We start from the raw sequence: 22578 nt of genomic DNA on the forward strand, positions 1-22578 counted from the left end.
GAGTAATGCCACCTGCCATCTTCTGCAGGACAAGAAGCTTATCAAGGCCTTCTTTGAGGTCCTGGCCCACCCTCAAAACTACTTCAAGTACACAGAGAAACACAAGGAGATGCTACCAAAATCCTTCATCAAGCTGCTCCGCTCCAAAGTCTCCAGCTTCTTGAGGCCTTACAAATAGTGCCCACGGGCCCAGAGACGCAGATTCCAGAGCGCCGACTCCCTGGCCCTCAGAGCTGGCACCCAACCTCAGACAAGAGCCTGTCCTCTCCTTTTGGAGGAGGACCATCACTACACCAGGCACTCTCCCCTCCTGTCTTCCTGCTTACCTTGTCTTCTCTCTTCTCTCTCTACTTCTTTCTCACATGTTCCCTGGAAAAGCCATTCAGCGCTGTCCCTGTTCCCCCCGAGGGGAAGAAATAGAACCCTCTCCTCTGCCCATCTCACCAGCTCACATCCCCGGCCCCCATCCGTCTTTGGAAGGGTGCTGGAGGCCCAGAGTAGGACCGGGTCTGCTAGGAAGTGGGGGTGGGGAAGAAAGGCCTCTGCCATTCTAGGGTTGTGCCCTGCTAGCCAGGGGCCGGAATATCCCCACTGTGCTGCCCAGAGTGACTCTTTTACAGCCCAGAGTCCTGCCGAAGAAGCCTTTGACGGAGCAGCTTTATGCCAGCACGGGCTGCCGGGCACACAGTTTGAGCCCTGGGGTGCCCACACAGTTGGCGTTCTTACCTGTACAGCTTGTCTCACCTGCCTGCCTGCCTGGGGCTGGCTCCATAGGGTTTACAAGTGCTCCATACCACTGGGGGGGACCCTGGCTGCGGAGGGAGAGCAACAGGCATTATCCTGTGTGCCAGAGCCCCACTGGGGCTCCCAGTGACGATGCTCCCAGAAAGCTCTGTGGGACAGAAAGCCGTTTTTTTTTTTTTTTTTTAACCATTGCCCAAAACAGAAAGAAAAGAAAACTATGCCCTAAAGGACCGGCCTGCAGAGCGAGTGGAGCCAGCCTCGGACACCAACCTTTTCCCTGCCAGTCCTCCCTGGCCCAGCCATGCCCTCACCCCACCCAAGTGCTCCGTGGGGGAGACTTTCTCCCCTTGCTAAGTGCATTCCTTAAAGAAACCTGCCATTGACCATCACCAGCCTAGACCTTGCTCCAGTTTTTCCCTTGCAGCCCTAGGTGGCTTGTGGGCTCCACCAAAGAGGACCCCACTCTGCAGCCAGCCTGGAGCTGCCTACCTCTGGCCTTGGGCTGTGGGCAGCAAGAATGTGTGTGCCCTTGGCAGGCCGCCTGCCTATCCTGTCCACATCTGAGAAGTGCAATCATTTCTAGTCTTTCTGTGTCGTCTAGAGGGAGGGGGTTTGGTTTTTCTTTTTCCTCTCAGCAGAACCCTATTTATAGCTGCCCAGGAGAGAAGAACACATTGGGAGTGGTGGGATATCAGTTTGACTCTCATAAGCCTTGAGCACTGGAGCATCTCATGGGTCTCTGTCCTACCTGAGGCCACCTAGAACTTCAGGGTCCTCCGCTGTGAGGAGACAGGGCAATCCCTCAGAGGTGCCGAAAGTGTACGAGGGAGATTCTGGTAACTTGATGAAGCAGGAAGGAGGGCTGTTGACTAAGGTGCCCTTTGCCATCTCTGTGCCTATGGATTCATGGTTCTGATGCAGATGGACTGGCCGGTAATCCACTGCGAGCAGGGGACATCTACCCTGTCATTGCCTTCTGTTTCCCTGGCATGCCAGGGAAGAGGATCAGGACAAACTCTAAGGATGGCCAGCTCAGGCTCCCAAGGCCAGAGAAGGCCAGGGCAGCCTCAGATAGGACGGTCATCCATGCATGCAGCTGGTGACGGGACAAGAAGCAGGCATGTGCCTGACACTGGCCGCCTGCATCCTGAGAGTTAAGTCCAGGCCCTGCATGTGCTCTACCCTTAACCCAACTGCTGCCTGGAAAGTCTCCGATTTGCTCCTTCTAGTTCCCTCAAGGCTGTGGTCCTGGACAGTCACTAGCCACCAACTGACTCCTCAGGTCCAGCTCTAGGTGACCGCCAAGAGAGTCAACACTGAATGGTCTGATCCACACACATACCAGCCAAACAGTCAACGCAATCAAAGCTGCTTTCCTGGCTATCTGTTAGACAACACCATGGGGTGGGGTGCAGTGGGTGGGGGTCTGCTGTCTGTCTGTCTGGGTCAGAGAGCTGTTGTGAAGCTGTTACATGGCTTCCTACCAGGGTGAAGGGGCATTGTGGGAATGTCTCTACTTCTCCAGAAGTGCCACAGAACAGCCTCAATCAACTTTGACCATTCTACCAGAAGCAAGGCTAACTTTGTGAGTCCTCTCTCCCTGCCATTTTGCCCAGCTCCTGGAAAGCCACATAGTGAGTGCCTCCCAGTGTCTGCCATTAGGGCACAGTTCCTCCTTGCTCCCTTTCCTGTCCCCCACACACGAACACTTCCTCTAGTCATGCATTGTTTGGCTGCTGGGACTGCACATGACTTCATGGTACAGAGAGAACAGGCCACCAGGCTTAGCCAATATCAAGATGGCTAGAGGAGAGCAAGTCGCTGCTGAACTTGGAGGAAACTGGCCCTGGGGCACCTGACTATGAGGGCTCAGTGGATGGAAGAGGATAACAACTCAGGGACTTTCTAGGAGGAAGTGGGAGAAATTTGAAGATGGTGTGAACAGGAACCCTTCATCAGCTGACCCCGAAGAGGCCACAGGACCATGGCACCTCATTCATCTTAGCACATCCCTGCCCTTACTGGAGTTCCAGCGTGGGAAGTCATTTCCATGAGGCTCCTAGAACCAAGGGACACATCTCAAGAAGGTACTAGGGTCCTCAGCAGCACAGTGATGCTTCTGTAGCCCTCTGCCTCTGTTTGTATTGTCAGGCCAGCCAACCCCTAAACCTGAGGTCACTCTCAGAATTAGGAGAAAACCAACCAGAGCCTGGACTTGGGATGCTCACCCTAAGCCTGTAAGAATCCTCAGAGGATAGCCACTGAGTGTCAGTGCTCCTGTGTCCCCGAATGTGGAGGCTGAGAAGACTCGGATGTGTTGCTTCAAGTTCAGGTGGACAGGCTGGGCTTTGGCTCTTAGGATTCTTTGTGAGTCTGCGAAGTGTTCTCCACATGCATGTTTGAGGTGACTCTTGAATGGACTAGGAAGTCATAGCTCAATATGCCAGAAAAGCTTAGGGAGCACTCAAGGATTTACATTTGCTGCTCTGCTTCAAAATGACCGTCTCAAAGCAGGGGAAGGGAGGCAAAGTGTAACTGCCCCCAGCAGAAAATGTTAAGCTGCCTGGCTTCTTTCCCAAGTCCAGGAAAAGTGGAAGTAAACACCACCAAGGAAACCTTCACACTGGACCTGTCTCAAAGGTAGAAGAGCCATTATTTGGACCAGGAAATCCTTGAAGAATTAAGAGGGAACAGAAGCCCTGGTGCTGCTGGCAGCTCACCAGCACAAAACAAATGGTAGTAGTTTGGACACGCTAAACATTTTGTTCTGTGTAAGCTGAAGTTTCAGAGGATAATTATCACGTGGAAGGCTTTTTTTTTTTTAGTGCAGAAGAAAATCTCAAAATACTGTGTTTATACCTGCCTTCCACTATACCGATACAGTGAGCATCTCACAATCAACAATAAACAGCAGGCAGTGTGCTTCATAGAGTATTTTGCACTTGGGGAAAATATGTATCTGAACCTGTAAAACGGAATGTTTGGATTTTGTATTGTCTTTTTTTATATTATTAAAATACTAAGTGGAACTCCTCAGTCTGGCACGCATCTTTTCCACCTCGACAACTTGTCCTATAGCTGGGGAGGAATCGTAAATTTAGTCCAAGTATTATGACTCCCAGACAGGGCTAGCTCCTTCCTCCCCCAATTCATCTTTTCTTCTTTCTTTCTTTTTTTTTTCCCCCTTTGGCTTTTTGAGACAGGGTTTCTCCACCTATCCTGGATTTTACAGAGATCCGCCTGGCTCTGCCTCCCGAGTGCTGGGATTAAAGGCGTGCGCCACCACCTGGCTCCCCCAACTCATCTTATTCCTAATGACTTCGTCTACCTTTAAAAGCAGTATCAGGAACGTCCCTTGCTGAGTGTGGTAGAACATGTTTGTCTTTAATCTCAGTATTCAGGAAGCAGAGGCAAGAGGACCAGCCTGATCTACACAGTGAGTTTCAGGCCAGCCAGGGCTACATAGTAGAACCCAGTCTCAAAAAAAAGATGGGGTTGGGTGGATATTTAAAGTATTGTGTTTTCCTGGGGCTCGAGTGATGCTTCAGTTAAGAGCACTTGCTGCTCTCCCACAGGACCTGAGTTCAGTTCCCAGCATCCACATCAGGTGGTTCTTTACTGCCTGTAATTTCAGCTCTAGGGGATCTGATGCCCGCTTTTGGCCTTCACAGACACATAAACCAATAAAAAAACAAAAATAAATCTTTAAAGCATCGTCCCTTTTTTTAAAATTTTTCGAGACAGGGTTTCTCAGTGCAGCTTTGGCTGTCCTGGAAACTCACTCTGTAGACCAGGCTGGCCTCGAACTCACAGAGATTATTATCCCTCTTAACCACAGTATAGTCTGTAGAACCTGGCCAGGATACAAGTTCTCAGACATCCATAATTAAGATGCCCCATTCCTAGCACTTCCGGTCGCCCGACTGTGTTCTTTTTATGGAAGATGGTCTTGGCCACCAAAATTGTGAAATACAGATCAGTCAGCTGCTGCCATCATCACTCTGCCTGTAGGCCTTGGCAAGCAATTCCCAATTCTTTATAGATAACAGCCTCACCTTAGTCCATAGAGTCACTTCAGAGGATGACTTGAGGAACAAGGGAAAAAAATGGCCCGAGCAATTAATACCTTGGGTTGACCCACCAGAACCTTGGGCTCGAAAAAACCAAAAAAGAAAGAAAAGGGGGGCAGGCCCTTGGTTTTGCTCTTCACATTGCAAGCCTACCAAGAGGAGCGGTTAGTTTAGAAGCTGGTGGAGGAATGAGTGAGCGCCCAGGGACCTGAGGAGACTGGCAGGGTGCTCTACCTCCGTGTCCATCCACCACAATGTCATCTCTCAAGGAAGGCAGTCTGGAGGGAGCACCATTCCTCAACAGGGGCTGTCAGGGCAGCTTCCCTCGGGGGAGGAGGAACGTCAGGGCCCTTCTTCCTCTGGAGAGAGGAGGGGCGTCCCTAAAGGCACACCATCCCTCACCAACACGCATGGTTCCCCAAGGCACGGTCCCCCAGAACACGGGACAAGGGCAGTACCGCAGGGAGCACTGTCAGGGCGCTGTCCCTCAGAACGCTCTCCTCCAGGGCATCCTCCCACAAAGTGCAGAGAGGACTGCCCCTCCAGGGTGCCATCCCTCGGGGCGCCGTCCTCCGCGGCGCGGGGAGGACCGTCCCTCCGCGCCCCGTCCCCTCGAGGCTCCTCGGCATCGCCCTCGGCGGTGACTACCTAGAGATACCTGCAAAGGCTTCCTCGGGTCCGACCCCCGCCGCGCAGCCTCCCGCCGCCGCCGCCGCCGCCGCAGCCCCGCCGCGGGTCCCTACCCATTGCTATGGCGACCGCGGCCTCCACCCGGCCGGCGTCGTGACGTCATCACGCCCTCCCCGGGCGCCCCGGCTGGCGAGGCCGCGTCACCCGGCGGCCAGCCGTGAGGGAAGCAGGGGCGGAGCTCCGAGGCTCGCCGGAGGAGACCTGGCGGCCGGGGCTCCGGGGCCCGGGAACCGGGATAAAGCAGGCCGGCCGCCGCGGCGGAGGGGGGCGGGCTGGAGCGTGGCCCCGCGCTGGTCATCCGGGTTCCGGGGCCCGGCGGAGGCCGCGCCGGGAGCCAGAGGGAAGTGCGGCCGCCCTGGAACCTGGATATCGCGCGAGGCAAGCCGCGCGCGGGCGGGCGGGCTATGGCGCAGGCGGGTTGCGGGGCCGGCGCTGGTGGCAGGGCCCGGTGCATGGCGGTCTGTCGGCGGAGTCGCCCTCTGGGGCTGTCAGGTTGGTGGCCGCGGGAAGAGTGGGTCCACCGTGCCCCGAGGCGGGAGGCCGGGCGGACGCGGGGCCCCGGGAAGGTCCGGAGCCCGTCGTGCCCACCCTCCTCGGGCCCTGGCCGGGCGGCTGGGCCTCCCTGGACCGTGGCCTGGCCCCACCCCCACCCAGGGTCCCTGCCCCTCCATTCCGCCCTGGACTCCTCCCCCAGGACTCCCACCCCGTGACCGCGCCCGCCTCCACCTCTTTGACCCCCATACACACACCTCATCCGCTCACCGCAGACCTTACCAGGTGACCCCTGATTCATTGACTGCTAACCCCAGCCCTGCTTCTGGACCCACCAGCCTCAGTCCTGATACGGTGATCACACAGCTCCAAGACCCCCCACCGTCCCTAGTGACCCCTAAACTACCCTCTGCGGACACCCTTCAAACCTCTCCTGGCTACTGCAAATCAGACCCCCCCCCCCGTAAGTTTCCCACCTGCTCATCCACGTTAACTCTCGTGACCTTCGCCCCGTAACACCATGATCATCTTCACCCCACTGACACCCCTCTTTGACCACCCAGCCTCCAGTGTCAATCAGCACATAATGTAAGCCCCCCACCACCGCCACCGTTGTGGTACTGAAGAGTATATGGAAATGAAGTATCAATGGAGGCATCAGAGAATTCTGGATTGAGTGTACGGTCCCAGGTTCAAGTTCACATTCTATCGTGTTGGGCTTTGGGAACCTGGGAAAGGTCCTGTCCTTATGCTGGACTTCAGCTTCTGATCAATATTGTGATATGATTGAGTTTGATGATCCCAAATGTTTCTTCCAATTAAAGTTCCGCAATTCTTAGTCAAGACAAAAATAGAGAACTTTTTTAGTACTCTGCCCTAGAAGTGCCCCAGGGTCCACTTGCTTCATTGAATCATTTTCCTTCATTTCCATGACCCTACACTTAGTTGTCTCCACTCATCCATCCCTCTTGCTCAGGCTCTATCAGTTTGTGAAAGCAGTGTAGCAGAGAGCCTCCCTTTGGGATGTTGACATCATAAACTTGGCCATTCAGCTGTGGAACTTTTGGCATACCCTTTAAAGCCTTTCTGACCCCTTTGTCACTATTCTGCCAAGGGAGGATGGTAAAATGCCCCCAGTAACACATGCAGAACGTTCAGCAACATTGCTGGCCCACAGAAAACCTTTAAGGGATAGCAGTTGTTTTTAGTGAAGGTCTTAACTGTCCTGGGACAATGAGCACATGGCCCATACCATCACTACTGCTGCCATCTTGGAATCCCTATCCCAATCTGATGAGGGCTCCTCACATCCTGGAATCCCTGTCCCAATCCGATGAGGGCTCCTCACATCCCGGAATCCCTGTCCCAATCCGATGAGGGCTCCTCACCTCTTGGAATCCCTGTCCCAATCTGATGAGGGCTCCTCACCTCTTGGAATCCCTGTCCCAATCTGATGAGGGCTCCTCACCTCTCACTTTCACTTTCATAGCTCCTTAATAATGATTGCCTCTCCCCCCAGCAACTACTGTTATATCAAGCTTTATTTATATAAAATAACTACCTCTCACAAGCTCTAGGTATTAGTTGTCATCACCACTCCCTCCCCGACTTTCCCTGGGAGTTGCTTTAAGTAAAGGAATCTGGAATTCATACATTTGAGCCATCTCAGAAAACCTGCTAACTCCAATGCCTCTCATATCCTGACTTCCTGGTTTCCCAAATTCTCCTCAGACCCTTGTTCCTCGCTCTCTAGTAATTCTTAAACTCAACATCAGCACCTTTCATGACCCACAAGGGTTTCTACTCCCTTTGCCCCACGGCTTAGTGACTTTTCTCACCCTGTTCATGACTTTCGACCTCTTTTCCCCTTAGACCTTGCCCCTTCAGTGGGAGGGACATATATACCTTTTTTAAATTCCTGTTTGAGGCTCTTGTAATAAAAGACAGAGTAACAAGTGAAAAACATATATATAAGTTTATTTAGTGTAACCTATGCGATGGAAAGCTGTCAGTTAAGGAGGTGGAGACCTGCAGGTTAAACCCACATATTTTCATTCTAGACTTGGTGAAGATGGATAGTTCAAGAAAAATGTAAGGCCAAGAAAGTGCAATAAATGGGGTAGGGTAACATAACAAGATGTCCAGGCTCTTACCTGTGGCCTGCATCTTTAAAAAGAAGGATGCCTTTTTCCGCTGGGTACAGGGAGGGCATCTAGCCGGTGATGGTCTTATGACTTGCTTCAGAGGAGAAGATAAGAGAGACCTTGGTTCTCGTGTCCTCAAATCACTGTGCTTTGGGGTAGCATGTCCTGAACCCAGTTAACCTTAACACCTGTCATGCTAAGCAAGCACTGTACCACTGAGCTATATTCTCAGCCCCTGTGTCTGTCCTTGGCTCAAGTTGGGGACCTTGGAGCTCCCAGCTCTCAGTGGTACCACTGACATTACCCCAGTCCATTCCTGGTGCATATGCCTGAGACATCTGTGTCCCAATGCTATTGGAAACCTGTTTGAGTGTGCATCCTAGCTCCTCGACTCCTGCCATCCTCAGCCACATCCTGTTCCCAGAAACCTCTAATGAGTTCTTCCAGTGACCTTATAATATGCCCAGCTTCTGTGAAATGAGTCACTTCTGCCCAGCAGTCCCACTCATATACCTATGCACTTGCCCATTCCAAGATCCCACCTTTCTGCCCCCACCCCTGCTCAGATGCTGAATCTCGTCCCCTCATATTCATCAGATGCCTTTCATACAGCGTCAGCCTCCTCCTTCTCTCTCCTTCTCTCTCGTTTCTGTCAGTGAGCTTTGTCACCTCACAGATCTTGGTAACAAGTTGATTACATTGTAACTCTCCCTCCCACACAGCTCTGCTCTGGCACTGGCACTCTCCCTGGCTCTGAATTCTGGGGCTGCCGCTCTCAGTCCTGTAGGGCAGACATCCTATGTGTCTGGTTTGTCCTGAGAACTGCACTCTTCTCGGGGAACATCTGGTGGATTCAGATACTAAGCCCCGAGAGTCCCTGTCTTGAGGACTTCCCTTGGAAGTCCTGCAGCATTGATTGGCTGTGTGTCCTGAGCACACTCTTGTTCCCAGCCTCTTTATGCAGTTGCTTTGCTGGAGATCCTCAGAGGATAGACCGTTGTCGGCTCCCCCGGCACTGAATTAGTCCTATTGTTTTCCAAGCCCTGGCTCCCCTCCCCTGGAAGCCGGATGGTGAGTAGCAAATATGACATTAAAGAACCATGCCCCAAAGTCTATTCTGTGGGTCACCTGATTCCCAGTGTTGGTTGAGTAGCCGTGAACAGCAGGTGAGGCTGCAGAACTCTGTGGGTGGATTTCAGAAGGCGCTTACACCCTACGTTGCTTTTCTCTTTCTAGGGTACAGGACATAATCTGCCTTATGTGTGTCTTTTCTCCTCCACCAGCCGCCTTGTGACTTCCTTGAGAACAGGGGCTGGATCCTTTTATTTTCTGGCGTCTTGATCTTCCCTTGTCTGAGAAGGCAGGAAGTCAATCTTTGCTTACTGCACTGAGTGAGCTCTGAAGGTCTGTCACCTGCAAGCAAGTGAAACTCATTCTGTAGCTGCATCCTCCTTCCCCAGAGCCCTCTAAGCATGCTTCAGGTCAGACAGTTTGGAACTTAGATGCCTCTTTGTTTAGTCATTGTTCTGGTGAGGGAATTGTTAACAGTACTGGGCTTTTTGGTTTGTTGACTTCTGGGTATGTAAGCCCACAACAAATTGGCTGAGAAGACGCTAGACCCCAGGTAGGATGGCTCAGCAGGTAAAGAGCCTGATGTCCTGAGCTTGATCCCCAGGACCCATATAGTAGGAGGGGACTGACTCCTCCAAGTTGTGCTCTAACCTCCACACTAATGCCATGGCATGCTTGTGGTGCGAGTGCACCCACATGAAACAAATAAAAACAGTTCTAAAGGGGTGGTAGAATCCAGCGGTAACGTCAGGAGCTGCCTTGTATAGACTTGTTTTCAAGAAAATGGCTACATGAACTGCTTAGGCTGGAGTAGAGGACAGGAAACCTCTCACTGGCTGGTTGTTGGACATTGTTGGGCCTGTGAAAGTTTTAATATTCCACTTTTCTGTGTGTTGGAAATCTACGTCAAGAGGTGGTGGTGGAGGAGGAGGAGTTAGATGAAAATGTACAAATTTAGCACTGTTCCTCAGAAAACACCTCCAATCAAATGAGCCTCTATTACAGAATCGGGCCTTACCTAGACTAAGCAGAATATTTAGCTCTAACCTGTGTCTGACCTCTTCTGTTTGTGAGCTGTCAGAAGGCCACATGTAAAAATTAGCACTCTGCAGAAGTCTGTGCTGGTGGCCTGGGACCTGCACTATCCTAGCAACAAGAGCCTGTTGCCCTGGTGCAGCGTGGCGCCCGGCTCACCGAGGCTGCTGGTGGTAAATAGCCAGACTGGATCTGGGAACAGGTGAGGCAGGAGAGGGTACCCTCCTCCAGACTGGATCTGGGAACAGGTGAGGCAGGAGAGGGTACCCTCCTCCAGACTGGATCTGGGAACAGGTGAGGCAGGAGAGGGTACCCTCCTCCAGACTGGATCTGGGAACAGGTGAGGCAGGAGAGGGTACCCTCCTCCAGACTGGATCTGGGAACAGGTGAGGCAGGAGAGGGTACCCTCCTCCAGACTGGATCTGGGAACAGGTGAGGCAGGAGAGGGTACCCTCCTCCAGACTGGATCTGGGAACAGGTGAGGCAGGAGAGGGTACCCTCCTCCAGGGTGAGAGAGCCCCAGGCTCAACAAGGATCTTTCCCTTCTGACCTACTTGGAGATCCTAAGGGATGGGTGTTCATGCATTCACTGGTCATCCATCCATCTGTCCGTCTGTCCATCCCATCCATTCTGTAAGTTAATTTGTCTGCTGTGTGCAAAGCACTTTTTTAGATGCTGCGGATAGAGAACTGAGTTTGCCCATTGGGGAGCAGACAAGAGAGACAGATGATAAAGCAAACAGAACAATTGGAAGCATTAAGTAGAGAAGAGTGAGTGGCCACGGTTCTTGTTTTAGACAGAGCGGCGAGGAACTTGTTGCTGAAAAGGTGGCATTTGAGCAAAGACCTGAAAGAAATTAGAAATGGGCCTGGCATGTATCTGAGAGAAATTTATTTGTAACAGTAGACAAGCAAGCACAAAGGCCCTGAGGCAGAAATAAGCCTTGTATATTCCAAAAACACGAGGAGCCAGCCAGGATTGCTGTGCTACCAAAATGGCTGCATTCTGACGAGAAAAAGAGCAGGAGCTGTTGAGGTAGGGAGTGGATTGAGAGCAGATCTTGGGTCTCACAGGCCACCAGCCACTAGGCAGATAAGTGACATGATTTGGCTTATGTTCTGAAAGCTTACTCTAGCTGCTATGTTGAGAATAAGCTGTATGGGGGCAGAGTGGAAGGACAGGCACTGATGGGGGTGCTCCTGCAGTGGGAACCGATGGGGGTGCTCCTGCAGCGGGAACGGATGGGGGTGCTCCTGCAGCGGGAACGGATGGGGGTGCTCCTGCAGCGGGAACGGATGGGGGTGCTCCTGCAGTGGGAACCGATGGGGGTGCTCCTGCAGCGGGAACGGATGGGGGTGCTCCTGCAGTGGTCCAGAAAAGAAAAGTTGATGGCTTGGATCCAAAGTAAAGAAGTTAGAGAGAAAGTGTTGAATTATGGACTTAACTTTCAAAGAGGTACCAAAAGAGCGGTGGATTGAATGTGGCCAGTAAAGATGTTGAGGACAGCCCCCATTTGTAGCCTGGGCAAGTGAAGGATGGAATTCCCACATGCTGGGGGAAAGAGTTTGGAACATCAGATTGAGAAGGGGAGATTAGGAATTCACTCCCCGCCCCCCACCCCCACCAGACAGGGCTTCTCTGTGTAGCCCTGGCTGTCCTGGAACTCACTTTGTAGACCAGGCTGGCCTCGAACTCAGAGAAGATCCACCAGCTTCTGCCTCCTGTGTGCTGAGTGCACCACCACACCTGGCTGGAATTCACCTTTTTTTTCCCCCTGAAACAGGGTTTCTCTATGTAGCCCTGGCTGCCCACTTTAGCTGCAAGAGATTTTTAAACAGCCTAGTAGAGCTGTTGATAAGCTCAATCTGTGGGACCCTAGTAACTATCTACTTTCCCAGCACTAGGCAGCAGATGCACTTAGAAGGAAAACCTAGAGGTATAGGAGTCTGCCTAGGCCCTGCCGCCATGTGGCTGGGTGACCCTACCTTCCTGGCTTCCAGGAGTCTGCCCAGGCCTGCTGCCACGTGGCTGGGTGACCCCGCCTTCCTGGCTTCCCTTCTTTAAAGAACCACCTTAGGCTAGAAAGGACCTGTCATCTCAGCTCCCACTGTGGAGACTGATGAATTTCAGGCTCAGACTAAACAGGACAGCATGTCTGTGTTGTGGGAGCATGTTGGAGGCCGCACAGCCCTGCCTGGGCAGTGCGTTGACAATAAATTTCCTCCTTCCTTGGTTCATAAAATAATAACCGGGGAGCACCTGTCATGTGTGAAATGCTAATGCTACTTGAGGGTATGATTTGGGGGGCTGTGAGTCTGCCCTCCTGGAGCACTGCAGATGGGCCACCAGTTAGCTTCACTACTAACAGGCATGAAGACCTCCAGTACCCACACAGAAAGCTGGATGCAGTCATGCACATCTTTAGCTCCAGCACTGGGCAGGTGGAGACAGAAAGATCTGAAGAGCTCTAGCCAGTCAGTGAGTTTCTGGTTCCTGAGAGCCTGTCTCAGAAAGTAAGGTACAGAGTGATTGAGGAAGTCACCTGATGTCAGCCTCTAGCCCCTGACCTCCACACGCACTCAGACATGTGCACACATTGACACACATGTTTTTTAAGACTTAAAGTATTCCATTGTAGGGGTGTCCCACAGTTTGCCTGTTGAGGACATCTTGGTTTCCATGAGTTAAGCAGCTTTGAATGAACACACCTATGGATGTGTTCTTGGTTCACTTGGATAACTAACAAGGAGCGTGATCACTGGAGGCTGCCAAACTGTCTTCCAAAGTGACTGTTCCCTCTGACATCCAGCAGCAGAGGATGAGAGTTGATGTCCGTCCACATCCTCGGCCTGCATGTGATGCCGTCAGTGTTCTGGGGTTCACCCTTCTAATAGTCTCTCCTCGGTGCTAGCTGGTTTTCAGTTTCATGGCTCCTCTGTTGATATGTCTCCTTAACTCTTTTGCCTTCTTTATTGTTTTGTTGAGACAGGGCTCACTCTGTAGACCAGGCTCTGAACTCCTGGGGATTCTCCTGTATGAGCCTTGTAAGTTAACAGCATAAGCTACCACACCCAGCTTGTGTCTGTGTTTTTAATATATTTCATAGATCTTTTATTAAAATATTCCCCAACTATTCGTTTTCCTAACGAGCTGTTATCCATTGTCTTTTTTTCCTTCTGAAGGTCAGAAGTACTTTCTCTTTTGTTGTTGTTGATGTTGGTTTTTCGAGACAGGGTTTCTCTGTGTAGCCCTGGCTATCCTGGATCTCGCTCTGTAGACCAGGCTGGCCTCAAACTCACAAGAAATCCGCCTGCCTCTGCCTCCCAAGTGCTGGGATTAAAGGCATGCACCACCACCACCCGACCTTTCTCTTCCTTATTAAGATTTTGTACATTGTTCCACTTTGATGTCTTGATAAAATGGTGTGTTAAGGGAGTGCCCCTGTCCCTCCTGATTTGGATAGGATATGTCATTTTTCACGGAAATGGCCCTTGTCAAGCCAATGGTGACCACAGCTGAATGCCTTGATCATTGCTCTGCTAATATTTTTTTGTTTTGTTTTGTTTTTTCTCTTTTTAGGCAGGGTCTTGCTACATATCCCCTGGTAGAACATTTCCACTCAGAGTTGGCATAATTTCCAAAATGCCTTGATTCTAGACGTTCCTGAACTAAAAGTGAGGCTGAGGTCCACCATGATCATCATGCTGGTGCTCAGAAGTTGAGGTCTTAAAACTCTGCTTAAATGTGTAGCTGAGACTTCACTGTAGTTGAAATGAGTTCTGTTCTATAAGAATCGGGGCCTGCATTCCCTGCCCTTCACAACTGGAAATGATCCCCTCTGCCTAGTCACTCCATTTTCTGTGACTCGTTCACATCTCCACAGTGGCAATAGCCACGTCACCGTGCAAACGTGAGCTGACAGAGGTGTGTGCATAAGCTTTACATCTCAACTGAGCGATGCAATTTTCTGTTACCGATTTCCTGTTTTCTCTTTATTACTTAGAAAGCCACAGGATTAGGCCTGGGTCTTGATGTGCACTGAGGTCCTTTTCTGTAGTAACAAATGCAGAATCATTTTGTTAACACAGCTCTCCCAAATCTGTTTCTGATCTGTTTGCCCCTTGTCCCATCAGCCTTTGTCCCTCCTGGACTAACATTTGTCATCTGTGAGGAGTTTGGATGTGGGCCAGATCAGATGCGGACCTGTGCATGGGGAGCAGCTCGAATGCACGGGTGCTCTCTAGTCGTCTCCTGTCTTTGCAGCTCGAATGCACGGGTGCTCTCTAGTTGTCTCCTGTCTTTGCAGGGCGAATACACGGGTGCTCTCTAGTCTCCTGTCTTGCATCCCTTCTCTGTCGACTGTGATTTTCTGTATACAGCTGACAGGTTCAATTCGTTTTCAGAAGTGGAGTACAGGGCGTCGCCAGATGCTGCTTGGGGAAGTCGGGAGCGCTTGCTTTAGGCCTGGCCTGTTGTTAGCACTCTTGTCCCACACCCCTTCCCAGCTCAGATCATAGCAGAGCTGCTCAACTGCACACCTTCTCCGTCCATCTAGAATCTGAAATGCCCAGTGCAGGCAGGACTGTCCAGGCAGCCTCTGTGGTCGCTTGGGAGTTTAGTGTTCGCTGCATAAGGGGATTCACAATAAGCCATCATTTAAAGAAGGGAAAAGGAGGCTGTAGCTTACAGGGTAAAGGCAGATAGAGGGCTACAGTCAAGGCTCTCATCCCTTAGACTTGGTGTGCCAAGACTGCACAGCCCTGTAATCCTGCTATTCAGAAGGCAGAAGGATCACAAGTTCAGGACCATCCTGGACGACATAGATCATGTCTCAAGCAAAAGGAAGAAAGAAAAGGGGAAGGGAGAGAAGAGGACTCTGGCAGCCCTGAGACCTCGTGGGTCTCATGCTTTAGGAAGGCACTCAGACACAGGAGTTAGAGAGGGCCAGTGGCTGCTTCAAAGGTGTGTGCCGGGAGGGAGGCGGGAGGAGGAGGAAAGGGAGGAGGCCAAGCTCTTCAGCGGGGATTTGAGGCCAGGCAAAGCAGCGCTGTTTGTTTTGGGCTAGGCAGCTAGTGGTAGAGCACATGCTGAGCGTGTGTGTGTGTGTGTGTGTGTGTGTGTGTGTGTGTGTGTGTGCGCGCGCGCGCGCGCGTACAAGTGATGCTCTAGGTGTAAGACCCAGTACAGGAAAGCAGGGGAGGAAGAGAGGGGGGTAGAAAAGGAAGATAGATTTGCTTTTCTTACAGTCTGAGAAGGTCGTATTGGGAAATGTGCTCCCAGCTTTTCCTCCCCTGCGCCCCCCCTCCCGTGGCAGACCTAGAAGGCTGGGGTGAAGCTGTGCCTTGAGTGCTGACCGTGTCCGATGCTTCATCAGTGGGACATGCGGAGGCCCATACGAGACTGGCCAGCCCGGCTTTGTCAGCGGCTGGTAGCTTTGTGACCTTGGGCAGATCACTTGATCTCCTAGCTTCAGTAGCTTCATCTGCAAAGGATTGTGTGTGCTCCTCATAAAAGAATCAGTGCAGACAGGATGTTGAGCACAGTTGGGGGTATGTCTGTCATCAATCCTGTTAGCCTGGGCAGGGGGAAGGAGCAGAGGGCCATCTGGGCCAATGGGTACGGAAGCAGATAAGGAGCTAAATCAAGACCAGAAGCCAGTTCTGCAGACACTTGCCTGCTTCCTTCATGAGGCGGGAATGAACTCAGAGCTCATCTTACTCCCGTACCTCAGAGCCTCCATTCTGGAGTGCCTGCCATGTGCTAGCACTGTGCTAAGGGACGGCGCTTACTCTCTCAGCCCTGACAGTGACCTAGGGACAGTGTCACTGCTGTCCCATACGTGGTGTCTGTCCTTCATCTCTCACCCCGTGGTTATAGTAAAATGGGCTACAAACAGCTCTCTCCCGGACTAAGAGGGTGGGAGTTGAGGTTGTAGAATAGCGAAGACAAGCCAGGACCAGAGACCTGAGACGGGTAGGGCGGCTTGTAGAGAGCTGGCCCAAGTGCCAGTCCCCAGAGGCTGTTTCCCTTGGTCTCTCTGCGGCAGCCTTAGACAACCTCTTCAGAATGTATATGCCCATGTTGCACAAGAGGTTTTTTGTGTTTTTTTTTTTTTTTAGTGACCTCGGCATTTTAAACCTCTAGGAGCACCTCTGCACTTAACAGAATAGTGTGAGCTCTCATTCCAGATCAGATGGCGTGGGTTCAAATCCTCCCCTCACACTTAGTAGCTGTGCAACCTTGAGCAAGTTGTTTGATGTCTTAGGACTAGACTGTGAAATAGAGACAAATAGGGCCAGCGAGATGGCTCCCCATATAAAGGCACTGGCCACCACCAGCCTGAGTTCAGTCCCCAGAACCTGCGTGGTGAAGGAGAGCACCACCTCCCTCAAGTTGTCCTCTGAGCTCTGCGTGTGCACACACAGAGAAAATAAAATGTGTTTAAACTGGGGAACAGAATGGTACCAGAATGTAGAGATGTGGACGTGTGGCTCTCCCAGTAGTCCCCAGCAGTGTGTGCTTCTGGCAGGTGCTGATGCTGTTCCCTGGAGAACAGAGCATTCAGTAAATGTCTGTGGACCCAGTGACCGAGTTGTTCTAGTGAAGATGCTAAGCTTGGGATGGAGCGTCACAGCCAGCGTGTCACAGATGGGCTATAGTTGCGCCAAGATACTGATCTCAACCCTTGAGGTTGCCAAAGCCCCAGCTTCTCACTTCTGGCTTCAAGTGACATGTGTTGTGACATATAAACATCCTCTGGGTACACCAATATGAAACAGTCATCTGGGAGGGTGTGAGGATAAAGCAGACAGTCTGGGGGAGTCTTAATAAGGACCATCAAGATGGCTGTGTGGGGAAAGTCACTTGCCACCAATATGACCTGAGTTTGATACCTGGAACCCACACGATGGAAGGTGGGAACCAACTCCTGAAAGTTGTCAATATATAAGAATAGATCCCTCTTCATAAAAAAAGAGAATTTTACCTAGACCACAGCAGAGGCCGAGGGCTCCTGGCAGGTTGCAGTGTGGGGGTCCACAGTGGACCCTGCTCCATGCTGCTGGGACACAGTGAGTCACTCCTGTGTGCAGCCTACAGCATGAGAGGCTGGAGCAGCCACCCTGAGCCAGAAGAGCCCTGGGTGGAACATGGGTGACGCTTACAGTAAGTGGTGAAGAAGGTGAGCCCAGGGCTGTGAGCACCAGGAAGAGGAGGGTCCCAGCTTCTCAGGAAGCCACTGGGCCTTAGTCAGGGAAGCCACGGATTGAGGTTTGTGCTGTTGGTTTTCTCAAATGTCATTCTCACAGCCTGTTAGAAACAAATCAGAAGCGGGTGGGTCTTTATCTGAGGACATGGGTAGGAGGTTCTGAGCACTCAGAAGTGGTGCTGGCCCGAGAGAGGAGAGTCCTCAGGGATGACCCGCCACTGTGTGGATGGAGGTGCCATCTGTGGAGTGGGGACAGTGTGAATTCTGTTAGGGACTTCCTTATTCCTCGAGGACGGTCAACAATGCCAGAGGATGGATGTGTCTGAGCGCAGGAAAGATGCTTAATAAGCACAGAGAAGCAGCGGGGAGGCTGCCTGCCTACAGCCTCTAACGGAGTGAGTTTCAGAGGGTTTGGATCAGTGGACCTTTACTTCACAAGCAGCTTGACTGGCATGCGTCTGTGCTCACCATTTAGAGCGTCGTGTGTAGATTTTGTACACTCTGCATAGGAACCAACTTAGTTATCTGAAATGTGTCTGTGTTCTTGGCTGGCTTCATTAAGTGCGGCAGGAGGAAGCTGTGAAAGTTTTTACATGACATTGTCCATTTTCTCAGATTGGTGACCCAGAAGGAAATCTCTGACCTCAGTGGTGGCCAGAAGCCAACTTCATGTCTGAAGACACAAGTGGCAGCTTGTCATGGAAAGCTTGGGGCTGCAGACGGTGACCCTTAGTGACGGGACGACAGCCTACGTCCAGCAAGCTGTCAAAGGTGAGTGTGGCCAGGGCCGTCAGAATCCTGTGCCTCAGCCACCTCCAGCAGCCTCACTGCCCTGCTCTCCTGCCTGCTTGCCCCCACCCGGGACAGCGTGTGTGGGAGGGTCTTGTGTGTATTTGATGAAAGAGAACTCCTTAGAATAAATACCTGTGGGACGGACGAGCATGTGCTCGCTGAGGCCGCCTGCTTTCAGACATAACTGTTCCAGTCTGTGGGTGCTTCCTAGAAGAAGGCAGTTTGACCATCTTGATTCAAGAAAGTGTAAGCATTGGACTGTCTTCCTGAGCCTCCACCATGTACAAGATAGCCTAGGTTCAGAAGGGGACACCAAGCATGTGGTTTGTGCCTTAATGTCCAACACCAGTGGGCACCAGAAATAAAAATGTCGAGTTCACAAAAATTTGATTTGCAGATAAGTAACAGGTTCTTCGGTAGTATAAGTATATCCTCAGATTTCATGGGGCATGTGTTTCTAATCATAGGATTAAATACTAAAAAAATTCTCCATAGTACTTAAGAACAGACTGGGGAGCTGGAGGGATGCTCAGTCAGAGAAGACCTGAGCTGGGTTCCCGGCACCTATGCTGGGCAGCCCACACCTGCCAGTAACTCCAGCTCCAGGGGATCCACACCCTCTTCTGGTCTCTGAAGTTACCCATATACACACAGCACCCCACCCCATGCAAATATATACCTAAATAAAAGTAAAAGTACCTGGGCGGTGGTGGTGCACACCTTTAATCCCAGCACTCGGGAGGCAGAGCCAGGCGGATCTCTGTGAGTTCGAGGCCAGCCTGGTCTACAAAGTGAGTTCCAGGAAAGGCGCAAAGCTACACAGAGAAACCCTGTCTTGAAAAACAAAACAAACAAACAAAAAAAAGTAAAAGTAACCAAAAAAATTAAAAATTAAAATAAATAAATAAATAAATAAACCAAAACCCCTGGTGGTGGTGGTGGCGGCGGCGGCGGCGGCGGCGGCGGCGGCGGCGGCGGCGGCGCACGCCTTTAATCCCAGCACTCGGGAGGCAGAGGCAGGTGGATCTTTGTAAGCTTGAGGCCAGCTTGGTCTACAGAGTGAGTTTCAGGACAGGCAGAGCTACACAGAGAAACCTTGTTTCAGGGGGGAAAAAAAGATAAAATTAAATTTTAAGAAGCTTTAAGAACAGATGAGTATCCCTTATGCAAATGTTTGTGACCAGACATGTGTCAGTTTTGGAGACTTGGGTTTGGAATGTTTGCATAAATTTAGCCTGCACATTGCTAATTTAAAGCTCATTAGAATTTCAGGCATTACAGATTTTAGATTAAGATGAGGGATACTCACAGTGGAAGTCTGTTGTTTGTTTGAAATTCAGACTCACAGATGTGCTGCATCTGGCACCCTCCCTCCTCTATCAAGGAAGTTCAAATCAAGGAGAGCATAGAGCCGGCAGGGAGTGCTGTTGGGCACGGGGGGTGGGGGGGGTGGTGGGGGGGGGTGGGGGGGGTGGGTTGGGGGGGGGTTGGGGGGGTTGGGTAGGGTGCTCCTCCTTTCTTCTACATTCTCAAACATGCCCTGTAACGCCAATTCCTAAATGGTCTTATAATAAAAACCCGGGGCTAGATATTGGGGTAAATGCTGAAAGATCAGAGAGACAAAGGAACAGGCCACAGCTCACCTCACCAACCCCATGAATCCTCTGACTGAGTGTCTCTGAGTCCTCACCCGAAAGGCTCCTGTAGCTGAAAGGGACACTTCGGCCCGAAAGGCTTTAGTTCCTGTCTCCTCGCGCCTTATGTACCTTTCTCCGCCCTGCCATTAAAGGTGTGTGTGCTTCCCAGTCCTGGGATTAAAGCTGTGTGCCACCACTGCCTGGCTAGGTTTTCTCTCCTGGACTGAGTCAATCTCATGTAGTCGAGGGTGGCTTTGAACTCACAGAGATCCAGACAGATCTCTGACTCCCGAGTGCTAGGATTAAAGGTGTGTACCACCCCTGCCTGGCCTCTGTGTTTAATCTAGTGACTTGTTCTGTCCTCTGATCTTTAGGTAAATTTTATTCGGGTACACAATATATCACCATAGCGTCCTCTGCTGTCTTGTCTTCCTTGGACAGGAACCCTGCCTCCTCCTGCCTTTTCTAGATTCTGGAGCATTGCTGTCCTTATGGCTGTGTTGCTGCCTTCCATTTCAACGCATGGCTAAGAAAATTTCCATGCCTAGGTTTACAGATGCCTTGTTTATTTTTTATTTTTTCATTTAGAATTGTTTCCTTTTTTATTTGTTTGTTTATTGTTGGGTTTTGTTTTGTTTTGTTTTGTTTTTGAGACAGGGTTTCTCTGTGTAGTCCTGCCTGTCCTGGAACTCACTCTGTAGCCCAGGCTGACCTCGAACTCAGAGATCCACCTGCCTCTGCCTACTGAGCTCTGGGATTAAAGGTCTGCACCACCACATCCAGCCTAAAATTTTGTTTCTTGATAATGATGTAAGACACCCCCAGATGCCATCAGTAAGCTCTTAAGCACGTGGCCAGGCTTCTGGGAGGCCTGTTACAAACTCTGTTGTTTGTGTTCTTTGTAGGATTGTTCTCTTGGGAAGGTGTTTTCTCTACAATTCTTCTAAAGTCCCAAACCCTCTGACCTTCCATTAGGAGTCCTGTCCCTCGGTGAAGTCTGTGAGAGGAAGAATTTAGGTGGGGCTGTGTTTCTCCTCAGACCGTTACTTCCCTTTCGTCAGACTGCCACAGAGAGTTAGTAGTTGAAGGAATCAAGCAGTTGTCAGCCGGGCACACCCTCTCATCTCTGCACTCGGGGACTGAGATAAGCCTGGGCTGCAGAGCAGGACCCTGTCTCCAAAGAACAGAATGGCAGAGACCAGAGCTCCCTGGCCCAAGAAGCCACTCCCCTGCACCTTCCTTCCTAAGTCAGGGCTTTGCCTGCTCCACTCTCTGTGTCTTTCTCCAGCGTTCTTCTCGGGTCTGGTCCCTGTCTCCTCCATTGCGCTGCACTGTGTGTGTGCTCATGTGTGTGCACTTACACACTCCCATGCACACACACAAATACATGTAATTTAAAAACAATTCCTCCATCAAAATAATTAGTCTTTTACTTTTAAATTCAGCCTTACTCAAAATCTTAGGATATCGGGCCGGGCGGTGGTGGCGCACGCCTTTAATCCCAGCACTCGGGAGGCAGAGCCAGGCGGATCTCTGTGAGTTCGAGGCCGGCCTGGGCTACCAAGTGAGTTCTAGGAAAGGCGCAAAGCTACACAGAGAAACCCTGTCTCGAAAAACAAAAAACAAAAAAACAAAACAAAACAAAACAAAACAAAACAAAACAAAAAACTTAGGACATGGACAGTATTCTTTGCCAGAATGTGTCATGAGTGGCCCTCCAGTCTGTTTCCCACTAGAGTTCCTGTGCCCCTCTGAAACCACGGGAGCCTGGTCTCAACTGACCACTTCCTCTTGGCATCCTGGGCTTCCGAACCCCCACAGGAACTGCTCATTAAGTTTTGCTTACAGCAGCCTAAGCTTTTTCCAGCTTGCCTCTCCAGACTTTTCCAAAGTCCTCCCACAGAAAGTTCCCGAGCCTTACGATCCACACTGTCCACACAGCCAGCAGCCCACTTCCCTGATACCAGTTTTCTGTGTGAGTTCTTTTGCCTGCTGTGGTGAAGACTTGACGTGAGTGACAGGAAGGAGGATAGACTGAGTTTGATTCACGGTTTGAAGGTGGCCCCTCCATGGTCATTTGACCTCATGCAGACAGGAGCCCGTGGGTGGTGGGAGGGACCCGTTCACCACATGGCAGACAGGAAGGAGGAAGTGAGGCAGAAACGGGTCAAGGAAAACACAAGCACACCACCTGACCCCCAGGGACCTACTTCTTCCAACCAGGCCCACCTCCTAGAGTTTCCAGAACTTTCCAAAATAGGAGGGCATTTGCTATTCAGGGTTGTGTACAGCTACATAACTAGTGAGTCATAGCTGTGCTGTGCATAATCCATCATTTATAACAGAACCCAAGAAGGCTCCCTCTAGGGATAAGTTTGGGGGTTTCCCGGTGGAGAAATGTCAGCAGATGAGTGAGTGAGTCAGAAGAAGCCAGCTGGCGTTTCTCCTGACTTACAGGACTCCAGGTCCTAAGCTGGAAACGTGGAGAGAAAGAAGCAAACATATCTCTTGCGTGAACTTGTCAGTTTCCATGTCTTTCTTTCTGTCCTCACTCCATTCCTCTTTCTGGCCTCCTGAGAGGATGCCCTAAGCAGGGAGCATTTGAGTCTAATTCTAAGCACCACCCAGACACGGTGGCTCATTCCTGCGAGCCCAGAACTTGGGTGGTGAAAGCAGGAGGATGGGAGGAAGTCAA

The 22578-nt window shown here is 51.2% G+C and overlaps 2 protein-coding genes across 2 annotated transcripts in view; both read left to right on the plus strand.

Annotated features, from left to right (window-relative positions):
* Positions 1–922, plus strand: part of Scube3 (signal peptide, CUB domain and EGF like domain containing 3) — a 31098-nt gene extending 30176 nt beyond the window's left edge. Inside the window, exon 23 of the mRNA XM_059243877.1 lies at positions 29–922. Coding sequence (XP_059099860.1) covers positions 29–178 — 150 coding nt within the window. The 3' untranslated portion in view covers positions 179–922. The remainder of the gene's footprint in view (positions 1–28) is intronic.
* A 4702-nt stretch (positions 923–5624) lies between these two features.
* Positions 5625–22578, plus strand: part of Znf76 (zinc finger protein 76) — a 29052-nt gene continuing 12098 nt past the window's right edge. The window contains exons 1-2 of the mRNA XM_059281807.1: positions 5625–5882; positions 18070–18225. Of these exons, the coding sequence (XP_059137790.1) occupies positions 18153–18225 (73 nt within the window). The 5' untranslated portion in view covers positions 5625–5882; positions 18070–18152. The remainder of the gene's footprint in view (positions 5883–18069; positions 18226–22578) is intronic.

The sequence above is a fragment of the Peromyscus eremicus genome, chromosome 16_21 (genome assembly GCF_949786415.1).
Source record: "Peromyscus eremicus chromosome 16_21, PerEre_H2_v1, whole genome shotgun sequence".
Taxonomy (NCBI): domain Eukaryota; kingdom Metazoa; phylum Chordata; class Mammalia; order Rodentia; family Cricetidae; genus Peromyscus; species Peromyscus eremicus.